This window comes from Bos mutus, chromosome 11 (assembly GCF_027580195.1).
Source record: "Bos mutus isolate GX-2022 chromosome 11, NWIPB_WYAK_1.1, whole genome shotgun sequence".
Classification (NCBI taxonomy): Eukaryota; Metazoa; Chordata; class Mammalia; order Artiodactyla; family Bovidae; genus Bos; species Bos mutus.
This window is the reverse complement of record NC_091627.1, coordinates 11522050-11539114: the sequence shown is the minus strand read 5'-3', so window position 1 is coordinate 11539114 and position 17065 is coordinate 11522050. Positions and strand designations below refer to the sequence as shown.

General features: G+C 54.8%; 1 protein-coding gene across 2 annotated transcripts in view; it reads left to right on the top strand.

Moving 5' to 3' along the window:
- The window catches only part of NEK6 (NIMA related kinase 6), an 87029-nt gene that overhangs the window by 61523 nt on the left and 8441 nt on the right, over positions 1-17065 (top strand). For both annotated transcript variants that reach the window (XM_070379012.1, XM_070379011.1), the window contains 3 exons: positions 700-808; positions 1823-1930; positions 13004-13098. In XM_070379012.1, coding sequence (XP_070235113.1) covers positions 700-808; positions 1823-1930; positions 13004-13098 — 312 coding nt within the window. The remainder of the gene's footprint in view (positions 1-699; positions 809-1822; positions 1931-13003; positions 13099-17065) is intronic.

Genomic DNA, 17065 nt, shown 5'->3' with positions numbered 1-17065 from the left:
AATTATGTCCCCGACCCCTACGGGCCTGGCCCACAGGAGATCCCCCTGGAGGGATGCTGATCTGAACAGTGGACGAGGACATGTTCCTGGTTGATTGAGCTCTTTCAGGACCCTTGGTTACTTACAGATCACTCAGTGCAGCCTGGGTAGGTTTTGAGTTTTAGGCTTTTGTTTTTTGCTTTTTTTTTTCTGCAGTGTTAAGTATGATTTCCCAGGCAACAAAGTAGGTTGTGCCTGTTGAAACTGGAAGGTCCATTTGAGACTGTCAGGCCCGCTTCCTGGAGGTCCTTGCCATGCTTGTTCATGGTTACATGTGCTGGCTCCCAGGAAGGGAGCTGGGATTTAAGCACCAAGCAGGTCTTGGGTGCCCCCATCCTGGGCTGGGCCAGGCCCAGGGCAGAGAGCCCACCCCAGTCACTTCTGCAAGGAACTAATCCCTGTCGGGCAGTGTGGGAGGAGATGGACGTGTGTCCAGGAGACTCCAGGTAGAGGGTCATAGAGAGCAGCCTTCAAGATGTGGTCCCAGCATCCCTTCAGCGAAGCCATCAGAACAGCCCCTGTGTCCAGGCCAGCCCCGCCTTCAGGGAGCCCCATGCTGGTGCTGGGGGTGGACACGTGACCCCTGGAGCCGGGACCCTACAGCGGCACTCCCAGGCTCGTCACCCAAGCCTGTCCGTGTGTCTGTCTACCCCTCCGCAGTACTTCAAGAAGCAGAAGCGGCTCATCCCGGAGAGGACCGTGTGGAAGTACTTCGTGCAGCTCTGCAGTGCCGTGGAGCACATGCACTCCCGCCGGGTCATGCACCGCGGTACGTGCCGGGGGCCGCGGGACACAGCCTTCCCCTCGGCTCCTCCCGGCTGCTCGGGACAGCCTGAGGAGGGCGACCGCCTTGTATCCCCAGCCGGTGGGTGGCCAGCATCTTGCCTGTCCTTACAGCGTCAGAGAATGGGAGCGGGAGGCCTCAGGCTTGACGGCACCCTGGACCTTGTGCCCCTGTCAGGGGCCTCCCCAAGGTGACAGCACCAAGTGCCATGTAGTCACAGGGACCTCAGGAACAGGGGCCATGCTCAACACATAATCTCCAATCCCCGAAACCAGCCCGGAGCCAGCAAGAGGGGCCTGCAGCGAGGGTAGGGTGGGTGGAGAGACTGGCAGGGAAGTCATGGCTAGTTCCGGTACTGCCGCCAGCTCTGCCTGGGAGGGCAGGGAAATCATCCTGGAAAAGGGAACTTTTCATCTGGGCTTTGAAGTCTTAGTAGGAGTTGGCTGGACAGAGGAGATGAGTGTTTCTGAGAGCTGACATCGTCCTAAACTGTGAGCAAAGAGCCTGTTGGGTGCCCAGCAGAGTGCTGTGTGCTTTAGCTAGATGACTTCACTGATTCCTCCACTTGTTCATTTTGCCTGCATTTATCAGTGTCTGCTGTGTGTGAGGCACTGCCCTGGTGACTGGGGAACAGCACAGGTTACCTCCCTGAGCACCTCCTTCATCTGTTATACAGACCTGCATAGAGTACCCACTCTGCTGTAAAAGAAGAAACGAGAACAAAAATCCCTGCACTCCTAGACCTCACAGCAGCCCTGAGCTGTAGTGAAGTTAGACCCATCTTACAGATGAGGAAACTGAGGTTACATTTCTCAAAGTCCCACAGCTGGGCAGAGACAGGGCCAGGGTCTTGGCCTGAGAGAGCAGGACTGAGGACTAAACCCCCATCACCTGAAGGGCCCCACTCTCTGGCCACCCCCAGGCCTCCTCCTCCTTCCCCTTGCCACCAGGCAACCTCACTGCAGACCCCACACCAACCCCCCTCTCCTTCCCCTGCAGACATCAAGCCTGCCAACGTGTTCATCACGGCCACGGGCATCGTGAAGCTGGGCGACCTCGGCCTGGGCCGCTTCTTCAGCTCAGAGACCACCGCGGCCCACTCCCTAGGTAAGGACAGGCCGTTCACACCCCAGCAACCCCTAAGGTCCTGGATGATGTGGGGAGTGCGAACCCTGTCCCTGGGGTGCCTTTGGTTAGAACCTCCGATGTTCTGCTTCAGAACAGTGGCCAGAGGGGAGTAAACCAAGGACTGGAGGAGCCCAGGACGCGACCACCGTGTCCTCACGAGCTCATGTTTTAGGGATAGGGAGGTGTGGCTCCATGGTCGCAGAGACCACCATGCCATTTTTCTCGCTGCTGCACGGTGTCCCATCGTGTTTGGGTGTGGTGGTTTTGAAGCTCTCGTCCCCATCTGACCCTGGAGGACCCCTGGCCCGGCCTCCCTAGCAGCTGGTGCACCGTGACTCTTCTGTTAGGTCAGAACAAAAGGATGTTCAAGGACCTGCCAACACGTGAGATCGTGACACTTCATTCATTCATGTACATTCAGCCCGTTCCTCCTGCTGGGGATGTTTGGGCTATTTACAGCTTTTGGCTTTTAAACCGGCAGTTTCAAAGCTGTAGGAGCCCAGTGCTTTCATGGTGGAGGTGACTTTGTAGCTGAAGTGTGGGAAGTGACCAGGAGCCCAGGAGGTACGGAGGAAAGGATGGCATGGGGAGGGTCGAGGACCCATGGGTGGCAAGGAAGGCAGGCGGGGCCTAGAAGGCTGAGCTTAGTGGGAACACCATCCCGGGAGCGCGGGGGCACTGAGGGCCAGACGCCGAAGGAGACTTGGAGGTCACATGTGTGTTTCGGGTCATGTTAAGCACTGTCCAGCTTCAGAATCCAGATATGTGAGCGAGTAAGTGAAGTCACTCAGTCGTGTCTGACTCTTTGCGACCCCATGGACTGTAGCCTACCAGGCTCCTCTGTCCATGGCATTTTCCAGGCAAGCATATGGAGTGTGTTCCCATTTCCTTCTCCAGATATGTGAGCAAATGCGAAACTTGGACGGCTGGAGAATTTTACACTTGATTAGAAACCAGCGAAGTCCCCAGTGTGTGTGGAACACAGAAGTAGGGTCCCCTGGGTGCTGTGACCAGGGCTGCATGGGAACATTTCAGGCCAGGGCAGGGTGCAGGGGCATTTCCCCGACCCCCAGCAGTTCCTGGCTCTTTGCCGTGGCGTCTGCAGGGGACGGTGCCTGAGACTCATCTCCCCCATTCGGTGCCGCATCCACAGGAGGGAGCTGGTCCTGTGCACAGGCCGAGCCCCTCGAACACTGCTCTGTTGTCCACTCGCATCCCCCGCACTCCGTGGCCCAGCCAGTGCATCTCCGGTCTTCCTGTGCGCTACACCCCTGAGAGCCTGCGGCGTGCCAAGAGACACACAGCAGCCTTCTGGAAGACACGCTTTCCTGGTGGAAACTGTCACTGTTCATACAGGTCCTGATGGCTCGAGGCTCTCAGGGTATAGCACACAGTCTGGAGAAACAGGCTAACTCAGAGATCAACAGCTCCCAGCTGGGAACCGGAGAGACTGTGAGTGTGTGTGACTGTGTAAATGCGTGTGTGTATGTGGTTGTTTTGAAATCGTCATCCCTATCTGACCTCAGAGGACCTCTGGCCCGGCCTCCTTAGCAGCTGGTGTGCTGTGGCTCTTCTGTTAGGTCAGAATGAAAGGATGTTTAAGAACCCGCCAACCCTTGAGTTGGCGATGCTTCGGTCATGCCTCAAGTAGATGTCAGGGTCCATAGGCTCCTTCCTCTGCGCTGATGAGGAATCTGAAACCCAGGGAGCTTGAGGGACTCTTCTGAGTTCTGTGATGGCAGAGCCGGGCCATGATACGGCCCTCCCGGTGCAGCACCTGGTTCTTCCAGGAGCCCAGGGTTGGGGGCCCTGGAAGGATCTGCCTCCGGAGCTCGGCCACTGACTCCTGTACCTGGGAGGAAGCCGTCTCTTTCTCGCTTCCCCATATCCTTCTCTTTGGGGAAATCATTGTGTCTTGTCAGCTTGGGACTGTTTACCTCTCTGGTGCAAGGGCTTCAGAAAGGCCAGAAATTCAAGGGAAACCGTCAAAGAGCAGAGTTAAAGCCACTGCCTCCTGTCCCCTGTCAGTCAGGTCCCAACCCTCCTCTGTCCCGCCGGGGAAAAGACTGCGGCACAAGTCAGAGCTGGTTAAGATCACATCGTGAGGAGCGGGCAGAAATGCGGGCTCGTCCAACAGTGTGAGTTTATCGACTTGGACTGGTGCACTTATTATATTAATGAGAAGGAATTGGAACTTGAGAAAAGGCTGCCCGGGTAAGCCAGGCTCTTCCCACAGCCTCTGAGTGGCTGTCGGGCCTCATGGTAGGTGGAAGGAGCCCTCCTGGGGCCGTGTGCCCATCGAGCTGAGAGGCCCGCACGGGCTCAGCAAGGCCCTGTGGCCAGAACCGGGGGCTAGGCCCCACGAAGGCGACAGTGCCAAGCCATAGCCCAGGTCTGAAGTCTCGGAGACCAGGAGAAAAGACCCCCTTCCGTGGCGAGGTTCCACCACACACAGCTGTCCCATACACACATTCGGCGGGGCAGCAGGCTGCACGAACTGCAGGTGCCTCATGACTCAGGACGGACTTGGGGGGCAGAGCCTCCCGCACACCCCATGTGTGGGTGTGAATTATGCATCCATTGGCCTCTGTGCACCTACTACGTGGGGGATGTTCCGAGGCAGCCACGTTGCCCCAGCAACCACCTTGTCTCCAGAGGCTGCTGACCCAGGGTAGGGCTTATGCAAATCCCATCTCCTCCTGCCGCCTCCTCCCCCACCCCCTTCTGCCTCCATATTTGCTAACACGAGGCTGGCATGAAAGGGCATTAGTCATGCCATGGCCGGGCTGACAGGTGCGGTACCCAGCGGTGGCAGAGCGGCTGCCTCGGTGTCAGGAATAGGAGCCGTAATTAGAGCGCGGAACAGAATGAGCGTCAGACGAATTACCAGGCAGCAGATCATATTTGTCAGGAAGGATTGCATACATAAAAATTAAGTGACAGTACACGCCGGCATAATGAAAGAAAAATGAAAGATTTGCCTACACACAGCTCACAAGCTACAAGCAAGTGTCTCGCTCCGAGCAACGGCAGCAGCTGCAAGACAAATTGTGGGGCTGGGAGAGCAGGCTCTGCCCGCTCTGCCATGAGACCCGACGGCCTCGGGCTGGGATCGGGGTGGGAGGTGAGGCAGGCTCACATTCAGGCCATTACCGCTCCCCACCCTTCTTTCAGGGGGGCTGGAGAAGACAGGTCCGGTTGGGGGCAACCCTTGTCAGGTACCCACGGTAAGGCCGTTTTCCATGTCACTGACCCCTGGCCTGGCTGTGGGGCATACATAAATCCTTCCTTCGCCTTTCCGCAGGCCGAGTGCCCTGGTCCTGGGCTGGGTGCAGGATGGGAGGTTACGGGAACATGAGGTGATACAGCCTTCCCTGCTCTCGGGGGGTTCCCAGACAGACCCAGGGTGGCACTGTGTGGGGGGGCAAGCAGAATGGTATGCGGCGGGCCCACTGTGTGAAGGCACAGTGCTGGCTGGCTGACTCAGCTGTGCCCGAGGAGCAAGGGTCCACTGGGACCTGGAGCTGCCTTGGCCCCTCCCAGGGGCTTTATTTTCATCTTCTGAAGTCACTAAACTGACCAAGGAGGTGTGTTAACAAAGAAGACATGGTTTAAAGGATGTTTGAAAAACATGTTGCATCTTAAAAATGTGGACCAGTGAGGCTTAAAATCTTTTGACAGATGAGGAAACGGGGGCACAGAGCAGCACTGCCATATCCCTGTGGTCCCCAGGCAAGCAGGGGCTGGAGAGTCCTTTTGGGGCTGGAAAATGTGTTTAGCATCTTCACCACCAGCCAAAGCATCTTCATGTCCCAGGTGGTACCTTGCTTAGTGCTCCAGCCGCCCAGGGAGGTGGGAATCCTCAGAACTCGTTAATAGGGGAGGAAGCACAGGTGCAGTGAGGCGAGCACCTTCGCGTTACCAGGTGGCGCTCCAAGCAGAGCCACGTGGCAGGTGGGGGCGTGGCCACGTGGTGGGCGGGGTGGTGCCACGTGACAGGCGGGGGCGTGGCCACGTGGTGGGCGGGGTGGTGCCACATGGCGGGTGAGGTGCGGCCACGCGAGAGTTTCCATCCAAGGCTTCCTGCGCCATCTTGGGGTGAGCCCCTGATAACTGGGAATGTGGGGTGCCGTGTAGCCTGGCAGAGTCGTGCTCCCTGACCCTTAGATCTGTTAGCCATCCTCCATGGGGGGAACTACCAGTAGGCAGATATTTATAGGGATGTAAACAATCTGGAATCAAGTCGACGCTGGTAGAAGTACAGTGTTTCATCAACATGGCTGCTTCTCGGGAGGGCTGTGTGGCCTGACCTCGGGTCGGCTGGTAACTTAGGAGGACTTGGTGACAAACGGTGGCACATGGACAGGGTGTTCGTGTGTTGTGGTCCCAGTGTTGGGCGGAGCGGGGAGAGTCTGGAGAGGGCCCGGAAGCTGAGGACTTGGCTTTTCTCTCTTGGGGGATGAGAAGCCCTCGGCCTAAGGCAGAGACGTGGCGCCTGCCTTGGGGTGCAGGATGCGGGGCGGGGGCGGTGAGAATGGGCAGGACAGTGGGGCAGGGGGGCTAAGCCAAACCGTTGTCCAGGTGAGGTGCAGCAGTTAGGACAGTGGCCAGGGGACCAGGGAGGAGGGGAGCCCCCTCAGGAAGTGAGGCCTGATGTTGTCGGGGGCAGGGAGGGAGTTTCATGGGTCAGGGCCTCCTGCAGCACAGAGGAGTCTGGTCCTCACCGGCTCCCCTGCCCTCTTGGGTACCCCCAGCCCTCCTTTCCTAGGACCACCCCCCTCCATTGCCCAGCCCCTGGGGTCTGTAGGGAGCAGAGCCTTCCCAGAGCTGTTGCTTCCTCCTGTCCGTGTGCCAGGAGTTCAGACTATCCCCATTTTTCTGAGATAGATACCAGGGCTCCAGAATGTGGCAGGGAGGACCCCCACGGACCACTGAGTTCACCCCGTGTTCCACTGGAGGCAGAGAGAGAGGGTCCGGTTCTCTGCTGCAACGGGTCCAGGCCTGGCTGGGGTGCCGCTCTGGGGGTGCATGTCAGCGCCCCCACCCCCTTTCCCAGCCGTTTTCAAAACCACCATCCGGGGAAGAAGTGCAGCCCACAGATGCCAGCCTCCCCTTCATGTGATATCTTTGCCTTTTTCATATCTAATGAACATGTTTCAAACACTGTGAGCATTTCAAAACACAGCAAAGTTTGTTTTGACAGGAGTGGCGCATCTCGGGAAGCGGGGCCCTTTAATCAGCCTCCGCTTTGAGGTCCCACGTTCTCCTCTGATATCTGCCGGGTTTGAAATCTGGGAGTTCTAGGTGAAGACGCGGGGAAGGTCAGGGTTTGTTGGGCTCCTCTTTCATATGCAGAGCTCCGTCCCTGGAGGGGAGGGTGGGAGCAGGGCTGGGGGCTGTGGGGCTGATGGGGAGATTGCTGGCAGGGGATTTGAGACCCTGGCTGTGCGCTTTCTGCATCTGAGCGTCTCTGCGAAGGCTTTGTCGCTGCTCTGCCGCTGGACGTGCCCACGGAGGTCCCTGCCTGGCGTTTAGGGCCACTGTCTGCGGAGGCTCCTCCCCCTGCCAGCTTCTCCCTCTCTCCCCCAGCACCCCTGGGAGTCGGGGTCACTTCTCCAGGGCCTGCTGCAAGCTGGGAACTTCTTTGAAGTCTCTCATTTTATCTTTAATGTTATCTTTCATAATGTCTGGGCACTTACTGTGGGCATAAAAGTAGAGTTTTACAGACTTCATTCCCTGGAAAAGCTGACACAACAGGAAGAGGTGCTGTGTTCACCCCCTGCAGCTTTGTAGTTTGAAGAGCCCTCCAGTGAGGCAGAGCACCCCAACTGTAAGATGCAGAGGCCCCTCCCCTGGGTCAGGGAAGAGGCCACACTTCCCTCGGTTAGCACTTGGTGGATTCATGGCTCCACAACGTTTCTGAGCAGCTGAAAGGAGGGCCAGTGTGGGACGCTGCAGAGCTCCTCTCAGTTGTATGATATGCTCCAGGAGGTTGTGGGAGATGCAGGGGCCAGGGGTCCAGATTTTTAACAACCTCTTTCAGGTGATCTGGTTACAGCCATTGGTCAGTCGACTCTTTCCTTGTTCTGCTGCCTCCTCCTGGACACTTGCTGGGACAGGCAACTCACTACCTACTGATAGACCCACACCTGGGAGGGTCCAGCAGAGCGTTGGGGCTCAGTTAACATTGGATGCTGATGGATGGATGGATGGACAGAGAGATGAATGGATGGAGTATGTAGTCCTGGCATTTTAGAAGAAAGTACAGATCTCATCAGGATATATTTGCCTTTTCCCCCTCATATCCGGTGGAAATGAATAAAAGCTGAAGGAGCAATAAAAAGGTAGGTTGAGAGGAGAGGGGAAGATGATGCCCCCAGCTTTCTCTCCCCGGTGCCTCCAGGCTTTCACCCCAAGCAGGGCCGAGGCAGGCATCTGGAACCTCAGCAGAGGGACAGGGACATAAAGGAAAGGCCCCGATCCACTGAGCAGCTGGCCCTCCCTAGCCAGGGGAGGGGGCGCTTTGACTGACCTTGAGAAGCCCACCCAGAAGCGGAGGCACAGCTGAACTGGAGGGCAGGCGGGGGTGGCCAGCAGGGGAACTTGAGCAGGGGGACCAGCTACTCAGAGTCTTCACTTTCAGATGGGCCTGGCAAGGCAGCCCTGCCAGGCCAAAGCCTGATCACTCAGCAGGTCTTCTCTCCCCCAAGTCCCTCCTGTGGGGACCCAGGAGGATCGAGAATAAGCGAAGGGTGAGACAGGGTGGGAAGAGGTGTCAGGGCCAGCCGACACTTCTGGCTAGGGAGTGGGGTGGGGGGTGGTTGGCCAGGGGTCTTGGTGCAGTGCAGCCAGACAGTGGACCTGCTGTCCCTCACTGAGGACAGGGCCTGTGACCTGCGCCATCTCTGTGTGCACCCCATCAGCCCTGTGTGGTGGTTCTGTGTGGGAGACAGTCCTCACCTGGTAAGCATGTCCACCCACCCCGAGTGCTGGATCGCTTGCCATTTGGTCTGAGGTTCCCACTGTTAGGGGAGAACTGTCTGGATTTCACCCTGTGGTTTGGATATGACAAGTCATCCGTTTCACACTTGCCCGTTCATTTTCATTTTGCTCCCTTGTGACCAAAATGTACAAGGGGTTGCTACTAGAAGTGCAGTTTGCTTATAGAATCCCACGTGGGTTCATTTGCTAACTGACAGCTCTTTCTGCTAAGTAGCAATTAGCCCCCTGATTTCAGCCATAAAGTATGCATATAGCATGACACAGTTCTTAAAACTATTTAAGTGATGGCTGCTGTCCTGGTTTAAAGATTATTGCCATCAAACAGTGCTTGGTAACCCAGTAAAGCAATAATCAGCTAGTCCCTCTTGGACAGACATAAGTAAATAGTGCATTAGGCTGCGTTTAAAAGTGTTTATGCTCATACATACAATCTGATACCATGCAGATGGATTCATTGACTTGGTGACTAGATGCTTAGAGGGCACCCGCTGTGGCCTGGTCCCGGGGAGGGCACTGGGACGCTTTGGTAACGAGATCCTGCTCCCAGGGTGCTCAGGCCGGGAGCAGGAGTTTCCAACACTGTTCATGGCCTCTACAAGACGGGCACGACAGAATTTCTCACCCATCTCCAAAGAGAGGGGAAAAGCAAGACGATAAGTTTCAAATAGCTAAACTTTCTCAGTGTAAGACACTGTCCTTGATCTTATTGTTTCAGTGTTAAACTGAGAAGTAGTGACATGAAGTGGTAGTTGGGATTTTGTATTTCAGATCAGATCAGTCTCTCAGTCGTGTCCGACTCTTTGCGACCCCATGAATCGTAGCACGCCAGGCCTCCCTGTCCATCACCAACTCCTGGAGTTCACTGAGACTCATGTCCATCGAGTCAGTGATGCCATCCAGCCATCTCATCCTCTGTCGTCCCCTTCTCCTCCTGCCCCCAATCCCTCCCAGCATCAGGGTTTTTTCCAATGAATCAACTCTTCGCATGAGGGGGCCAAAGTACTGGAGTTTCAGCTTTAGCATCATTCCTTCCAAAGAAATCCCAGGGCTGATCTCCTTCAGAATGGACTGGTTGGATCTCCTTGCAGTCCAAGGGACTCTCAAGAGTCTTCTCCAACACCACAGTTCAAAAGCATCAATTCTTTGGCGCTCAGCCTTCTTCACAGTCCAACTCTCACGTCCATACATGACCACAGGAAAAACAATAGCCTTGACCAGACAAACCTTTGTTGGCAAAGTAATGTCTCTGCTTTTGAATATGCTATCTAGGTTGGTCATAACTTTCCTTCCAAGGAGTAAGGAAGGAGCCCAGAAAAATAAAGTCTGACACTGTTTCCACTGTTTCCCCATCTATTTCCCATGAAGTAGTGGGACCGGATGCCATGGTCTTTGTTTTCTGAATGTTGAGCTTTAAGCCAACTTTTTCACTCTCCACTTTCACTTTCATCAAGAGGCTTTTGAGTTCCTCTTCACTTTCTGCCATAAGGGTGGTGTCATCTGCATATCTGAGGTTGTTGATATTTCTCCCAGCAATCTTGATTCCAGCTTGTGTTTCTTCCAGTCCAGAATTTCTCATGATGTACTCTGCATATAAGTTAAATAAGCAGGGTGACAATATACAGCCTTGACGAACTCCTTTTCCTATTGGGAACCAGTCTGTTGTTCCATGTCCAGTTCTAACTGTTGCTTCCTGACCTGCATACAAATTTCTCAAGAGGCAGATCAGGTGGTCTGGTATTCCCATCTCTTTCAGAATTTTCCACAGTTTATTGTGATCCACACAGTCAAAGGCTTTGGCATAGTCAATAAAGCAGAAATAGATGTTTTTCTGGAACTCTCTTGCTTTTTCTATGATCCAGCGGATGTTGGCAATTTGATCTCTGGTTCCTCTGCCTTTTCTAAAACCAGCTTGAACATCAGGAAGTTCACGGTTCACATATTGCTGAAGCCTGGCTTGGAGAATTTTGAGCATTACTTTACTAGCGTGTGAGATGAGTGCAGTTGTTCGGTAGTTTGAGCATTCTTTGGCATTGCCTTTCTTTGGGATTGGAATGAAAACGTAAACACCTTTATTGGTAAAAATAAGTTGCCTTGAAACGCCTTTGGCCCATGACAGCCTCAAGTCTAGGCCCCTGCCTTGGGGCAGCCATCACTTTCCCAGTCCAGCTCATCAACAGGCCTCTTCTCCCCCGAGGGTCCCCTGTATTCCCACATCCTCCTTCCTAGGGTCATCAGTCTACATCTCAGTCTCAGCCTCTGCCACACTGGACTGTGGCTGCCTTCATAGACTCTGACCAGAACAGCCCCAGCCACCGTCAGATTCTTATGGCCAGTATAAATGTCCTCTGTGTAACAGTCTTTAAAATCTGGCCTCCTGAACAGCTGTCCTTCAGATGGACTGATGTAAGAATTTCAGATTCTTACATAAATCTGTGGTTGCAAATCCAGGTTCCTACGCCCCCTGCTCAGCCCTGCCAAATCAGCTGCTCTGCTGCAACTTGCATGCCTCTGGTGATGAGGAGCTCACTACCCACCAGGAACTCCTTCCATGCTTGCCCAGCTTGTCTTTAAATGTGCCGCCTCTGCTTTTTAACTGAGACATGATATGCACACAGCAAAGCTCTCTCAAGCCCTTTCCTGAACATTACCCCCATAAAGTAATTTTTCCTGTTTTGGATAAAAATGAAATCAAATAGTGGTATTCTTTTGTTCCTGGCTTCTTTCCCTCAACATTGTGTCTGTGAAAACGGTCCCTTTTGTGGTATGTACCTGAGATTTGCTCTTATTCATTGCTGTTTAGCGTTCCCTTGTGTGAATAGACCACATTATCAATCTATCCTTTCTACTGTTGATTACCACTTGTTTCCAGTTTGGGGCTATTACAAATAAAGCCATTCTGCGAATTCTTGATCATGTCTCTTGATGGACAGAGTACTCTTCTCTCGGGCACATACCTAGGAGAAGAATTGCTGGATTTTAATGGCGGCAGTGTGCAACTGTAGTACAGTAGACACTGCCACATGGTGTCCCAGGGTGAGTGTGTCTTTTTATGGCCCTGTCAGCAATGCGTGAGGGTTCCGGTTGCTCTGCATACCGCCACCTTAGTTATCTAAGGCTTTTAGCTTAAACCATTCAGGTGGGTAGGTGGTACCTCATTGTACTTTTAATTTGCATTGCCCTAATCAGTAATGAGAAATATAGCTTCATTTCACATGCTTATTGGTGACTTGGATAGTCTCCTCTTGAAATGACTCTTCAAATATTTTGCTAATTTGAGGGAGGGTGGATGTTTGTCTTTTATATGTTGATTTATAGAAGTTTAAAACTATATTCTGTCTATGAGATCATCGTTGGGACAATTTTCTTCCTGTCTGTGGCTTGCCTTTTAACTCTCAGTGGTCTTTCATGAACTGAAGTTCCTAATTTTAATGAAGTCCAGTTAATCAGTCTTCTATGGTTAGTATCTTTTCTGTCCTAGTTAAGAAATCTCAGGCAGGACATGTTGATTGGTGCTAGTAGCCAAGGGTGGTGGCCAAGAGTTCAGTTTCTGGAGCCTGAAGATCTGGGTTTGAACCTCAGTCCTGTCATTTTTCTGAGCCTCAGTTTCTCCATCTGTTAAATGGGCTCCCATGCCATGGTTGGTCAGCAGTCACCATGGTAGCTTTCACTGCTGAGAACCTTATCTGAACTCTTTTGGGATTTAAGCAGTCACTTTTAGAGGATACTTGGTCAATTGCTTCCCAGAGCCTGGCCTCTGTGTCCCCCTACCCTGGGCAATTAGAAAGAACAGCAGTCCTCCACCACCCAACCCCAAGATGGATTCTCAGGTCTGAGTGGGTCCCTGTTTCCAGGAACTTTTAGGGCCCCACAAGCATGGGGCCCTGCAGTCTGACCCAGCCCTCTCACTTGTCAGAGGAGGGGACAGGAAGAGAGGGCAAGGGGGCTGCCCAGGATCCCAGTGAGGCTGAGGTCAGGCCCCTCCCACCCCCCCACCCCGCCTCCCCGCTGCTCAAAGCATGAGCACCTGCCTGTCCCTTTGCTGTGTTTCAGTGGGGACACCGTACTACATGTCACCAGAGAGGATCCATGAGAACGGCTATAACTTCAAGTCTGACATCTGGTCTCTGGGCTGTTTGCTGTACGAGGTGAGTGTACGGCCCGCGCCCAGTGGCATTTAGAAGGGTGAGCGTGATGGGCACCCAGCTGGGGCAGGGCTCACCTCACCAGCTCGGTGGAAATCCGGGATGCACGTCTGCCTGTGGCATTGGTACCATCTGGGTCTGGTCCTTCACCAGTCCGCTCTGCCCAACGTCAGCCTGATTAGCACTGTCGGGCGGGAAGGGGTTAGAGGGATGGCCAGTGGCAGGCTGGGTGCCATCTCGCCCCTGGGCTGCTCAGATCTGGGAAGGGAGACAGACTGGAACCAGACAGAGTGTCCAGTGTCTGCTTGTTGATGGAAGGAGCACAGGCAGGGGGATCTGGTTGCCCTGGTTTCCCTGGTAACCAGGGTGATTCTGTTCAGTCTGTCCTTTACCCGTGGACCAGACCCCACGCAGGGCCCCTGTCAGCTCGGGCCTATGCCTCTGAAATGCTCCCCACCAAGGGGTGGCCACGATCTTCTAGGTTCAGACCGTGGGTCACCCTAGAGACCACCAGCCTCTCTCCTGAGCTGTGAGACGGAGCCACCAGATGGCCATTTCCAGATCTGGTGGCCAACCTGGATGGAGGGACAGGAATGTTTCTGAGTCTTATTAGGCTCAGACATGAGACAACATGAGCTTTTGCAGCTGCTGGAGGTGGCGGAGTACTTTAGTATCTCCAAGTTGGCGGTCACACCCTCCTGCTGCCATGGCCCAACCCCTGCTGGGCAGGTCTCCTGTCTGTAAAATGGCAGTGGTAGCATCCTGCATTGTCACAGGCCAGGTAAATGAAATAACATTTCATTTTATTTCAGGCTTTGAAGGGCTTTGAAGACCCTCCAGGGCTGAGAGACACCAAACATGCTTTGGGTTTAGAGTTGGAACCTTGATTATTTTTCTGCTTTCCTGGGGTGGATTTGAGCATCCCTGAAATCTGGCTTAGAACCAATACGCTGAAGAATCTCCCAGGGCAGCGACATGTTGGGGTAGCATCAAGGGGCCACCAGGAGTGTTTTGGAGTTGCAGAGACTTCTTTGTTTCCTTGGGAGTTCTGGCCCTGGGAATTGACCTCGTGGCCCGTGGGTATAGACTTCAGGAGTCAGCTGCCCGCTGCTGAAGCACCAGGACTGGGGTGGCTATCCATCAGAGTCTCTTGGTGCTGAGATACCTGCTCACTGCATTACAGATTAAGGCTATGAGATCCAAACGCTGATCCCTTTACAAGGTTTAAACTTCACAGCGTCTTTCTTTTTAAGCCAGTGGCCTGCTGTTAATAGCACACATTTCATTTTAAAGAGCAGCCTTGTGGTTGAAGATGAGGCCACGTGGAAGTGTGGCCCTGGTGGCGTTTGTGCCTGAGTCCCCTTCTCCTGGAGGTGTGCCGTGTGGGTGTCCCACTGAGTCCTCCTGACGGTCTGTGGGTGAGCCAGGCCCTGGTGATCAGAGGTGGGGAGCAGACCGTGTTTCCTGGGCCTCACAGGGGCATCTGTTGTAGGTAGAATTTTTTGTAAGCACCAAACAGGAGTAGCCCATGGAGGTGGTGCCCCCCAGGAGCTGCAGGGCATCAGGGCTCAGGGGCTTCCCCCGCCCCAGGGATGAAGAGGGCTGAGCTGGACTGCTTCCTGTGTGGGGAGCTGTGGTGGTGACTGGGTGAGAGATGAAGGGCCTGGTGTGGGCCCTGACCTCAGTCTTCGCCCGTGAGGGCCCAGGAGCTGCAGGTGCAGGTGTAACGGGCTCACACCTGGCTCATGAGGTGAGGACGGCACCCGGCTTGGAAGGCCCTGGGCGGTCGGGGGTCAGGTCAAGGAATCGCTCTTCCTGCCCCTCTTGCTGCCCCTGAGCCCCTGAGCCAGTGCATGTGAGCAGCTGGCCATATTTCCCTTTTCGCTTCGGCCAGCGGGGAGCCAAAGTCCAGCTGTCACCCATCCCCACGGAGATGTGGCTTTGTCCTCCTGCCCTCATGACACTCACCTAGTCCAGGTGGTGCTCTACTTCTCTGTGCCGTGTTCGGGATTTCTGTAAGTCACTTCCTGCCTCTGAACCACGCAAGTCTCCAGATGGAAACAAACAGGCACGCAGGTGGCCGGGATATAACGGCCCTGCTCCTGTCCTCGGGGCTCCCGAGCTGGTGCCAAGCCGTCCGCACTGGTGCCCGCTCCCTAGAGGCAGACACTGTCCTCGAGTCCCTGCCATGGGCACCTGAACACACGTGTAAAGAGGGAGCATCCATAGTGGCTCCCCAGCCTGGAGGGGCTGGTTTATTTCAGTATTGATTTGCTGGCACTGTGTGGAGCTGTGTGACTCGCAGCCAGGCATGGGAAGTCAATGAAATCAGACGAGTCCTGCGTGCGAGGGGACAGCTGACCTAAACCCAGTGGCTCTGGATCTCCGACAGAAGAGGGCTGGTGTGGTTGGCGTGCTGGCGCCTCTGAGGGCGGAAGGCAGTGGGGGCTCTTCCCCAGGCTACCACCCCCAAGCCCTGTGGGAAAACAGAACTGGATGTTTTCCCAGCAGACAGGGAGGGAGACGCACCTGAGCCCAGGGCCATGGTAATTGGAAGGAAGCGTCCCCCAGACACGGCTGGAGCCCCCACTGCACAGCCTGTGGGGCACCCTGAGGGCGCCAGCCTGTAGAGCTGCAACAGGCTCTCCCACCCCCATGGCCCCCACCACCCGCAAATCACTTCCAAGGCTTCTGAGCGGACCCAAGGGAGCACCCCTGGGCCAGGGCGGCAGGCGGCAGCACAGAGCCAGAGGAAACCTGCGCACGACAGAGACAGGCTCACCCTTCCCTCCGATCCCCAGAGTGGACTGGGAGTATCAGGAGTCCCCGTGACAGATTACCAGTTGGCCTGATACAACATAAAATTATTATCTTCCCCTTTGGAAGCCAGAAATCCACAATCAATTTCCCTGACTCAAGGCAAGAAAAGGAAAAGGCCACCTACATTCCTTGGCTTGTGATCTCTTCATCGTATCACTTAAGTCAACTGACCTCTTGTGTACTCCAGTCTCTCTGCTTCTTCTTATAAAGATACTGTGTTTACATGTAGTAGGGCCCACCTGGATCACGTAGGACTCTCCCCCTATCTGGGATCCTTAATTTCATAACATCTGCCAAATTTATTTTGCCATATAGGCAACACATTTGCCGACTCCTGGGATTAGGATGTGAACATCTTTGGGGACCTTTATTCAGCCCACCACATCACCTTCCACCTGGGCATCCAGATGTCCACTGAAAACCTCCTGAGGTCACTTGAAGATGCTGATGTCGCCCCATGGCTAGTGAGGAGCCGCCACAAAGCTGGCCTGCACCCCTCTGGTGGGTGCCAAGTAGGATCTGTCCTGAAGAGGTCAGCATGGGACAAACAGGCCAGACAGCTCAGCAGCTGGGCGCCGCACTGCCCTGGACATTGGAGTGGATCCCAAGAATGACACCAGGCCAGTCCCAGCTTTGCTGTAAGGGAGGAAGCGGGCTGAGAGGGGTGGAGAGACTGTCTAGGGTCACACAGCAAGAAGTGGCCTACATGAACAGTGGTACCCAGGCATAGATACCCACCCTTCTGTGAACAGGAGCCGGGGAAGTGGTCCTTGTGGAGCCAGGGCCTCATCCCTTCTCCCCAGCCAGCAGGGGAGGCATGACAGTGGAGAAAGAGATGCGGGGCCTCAGCTCAGAGCCCCTTTTTCGGGGAAGGACTGGTTGTGAGGAGCCCCCAGCAACTGCAGTGGCCCCTCCAGGAGCTCCCAGCAGGGATGCCTGAGCTTGGCCTGTTGGAAGGCCTGGTGCTTTGTTTTCATTACCTGGCACGCCCGTGGAGGCGCTCAGCAGGCCACCTGGGCTCTGCAGAATTTACTTATTTACATGGGAGCTCAGCTCTGAGCGTGGAGCTGAAGGAATCAGGGTCCTCAGTGGGGGGCCTTCTCACAGCAGCCTCAAGGCTGAGACCAGCAGAAAAGTGGGCCGGAGGGGG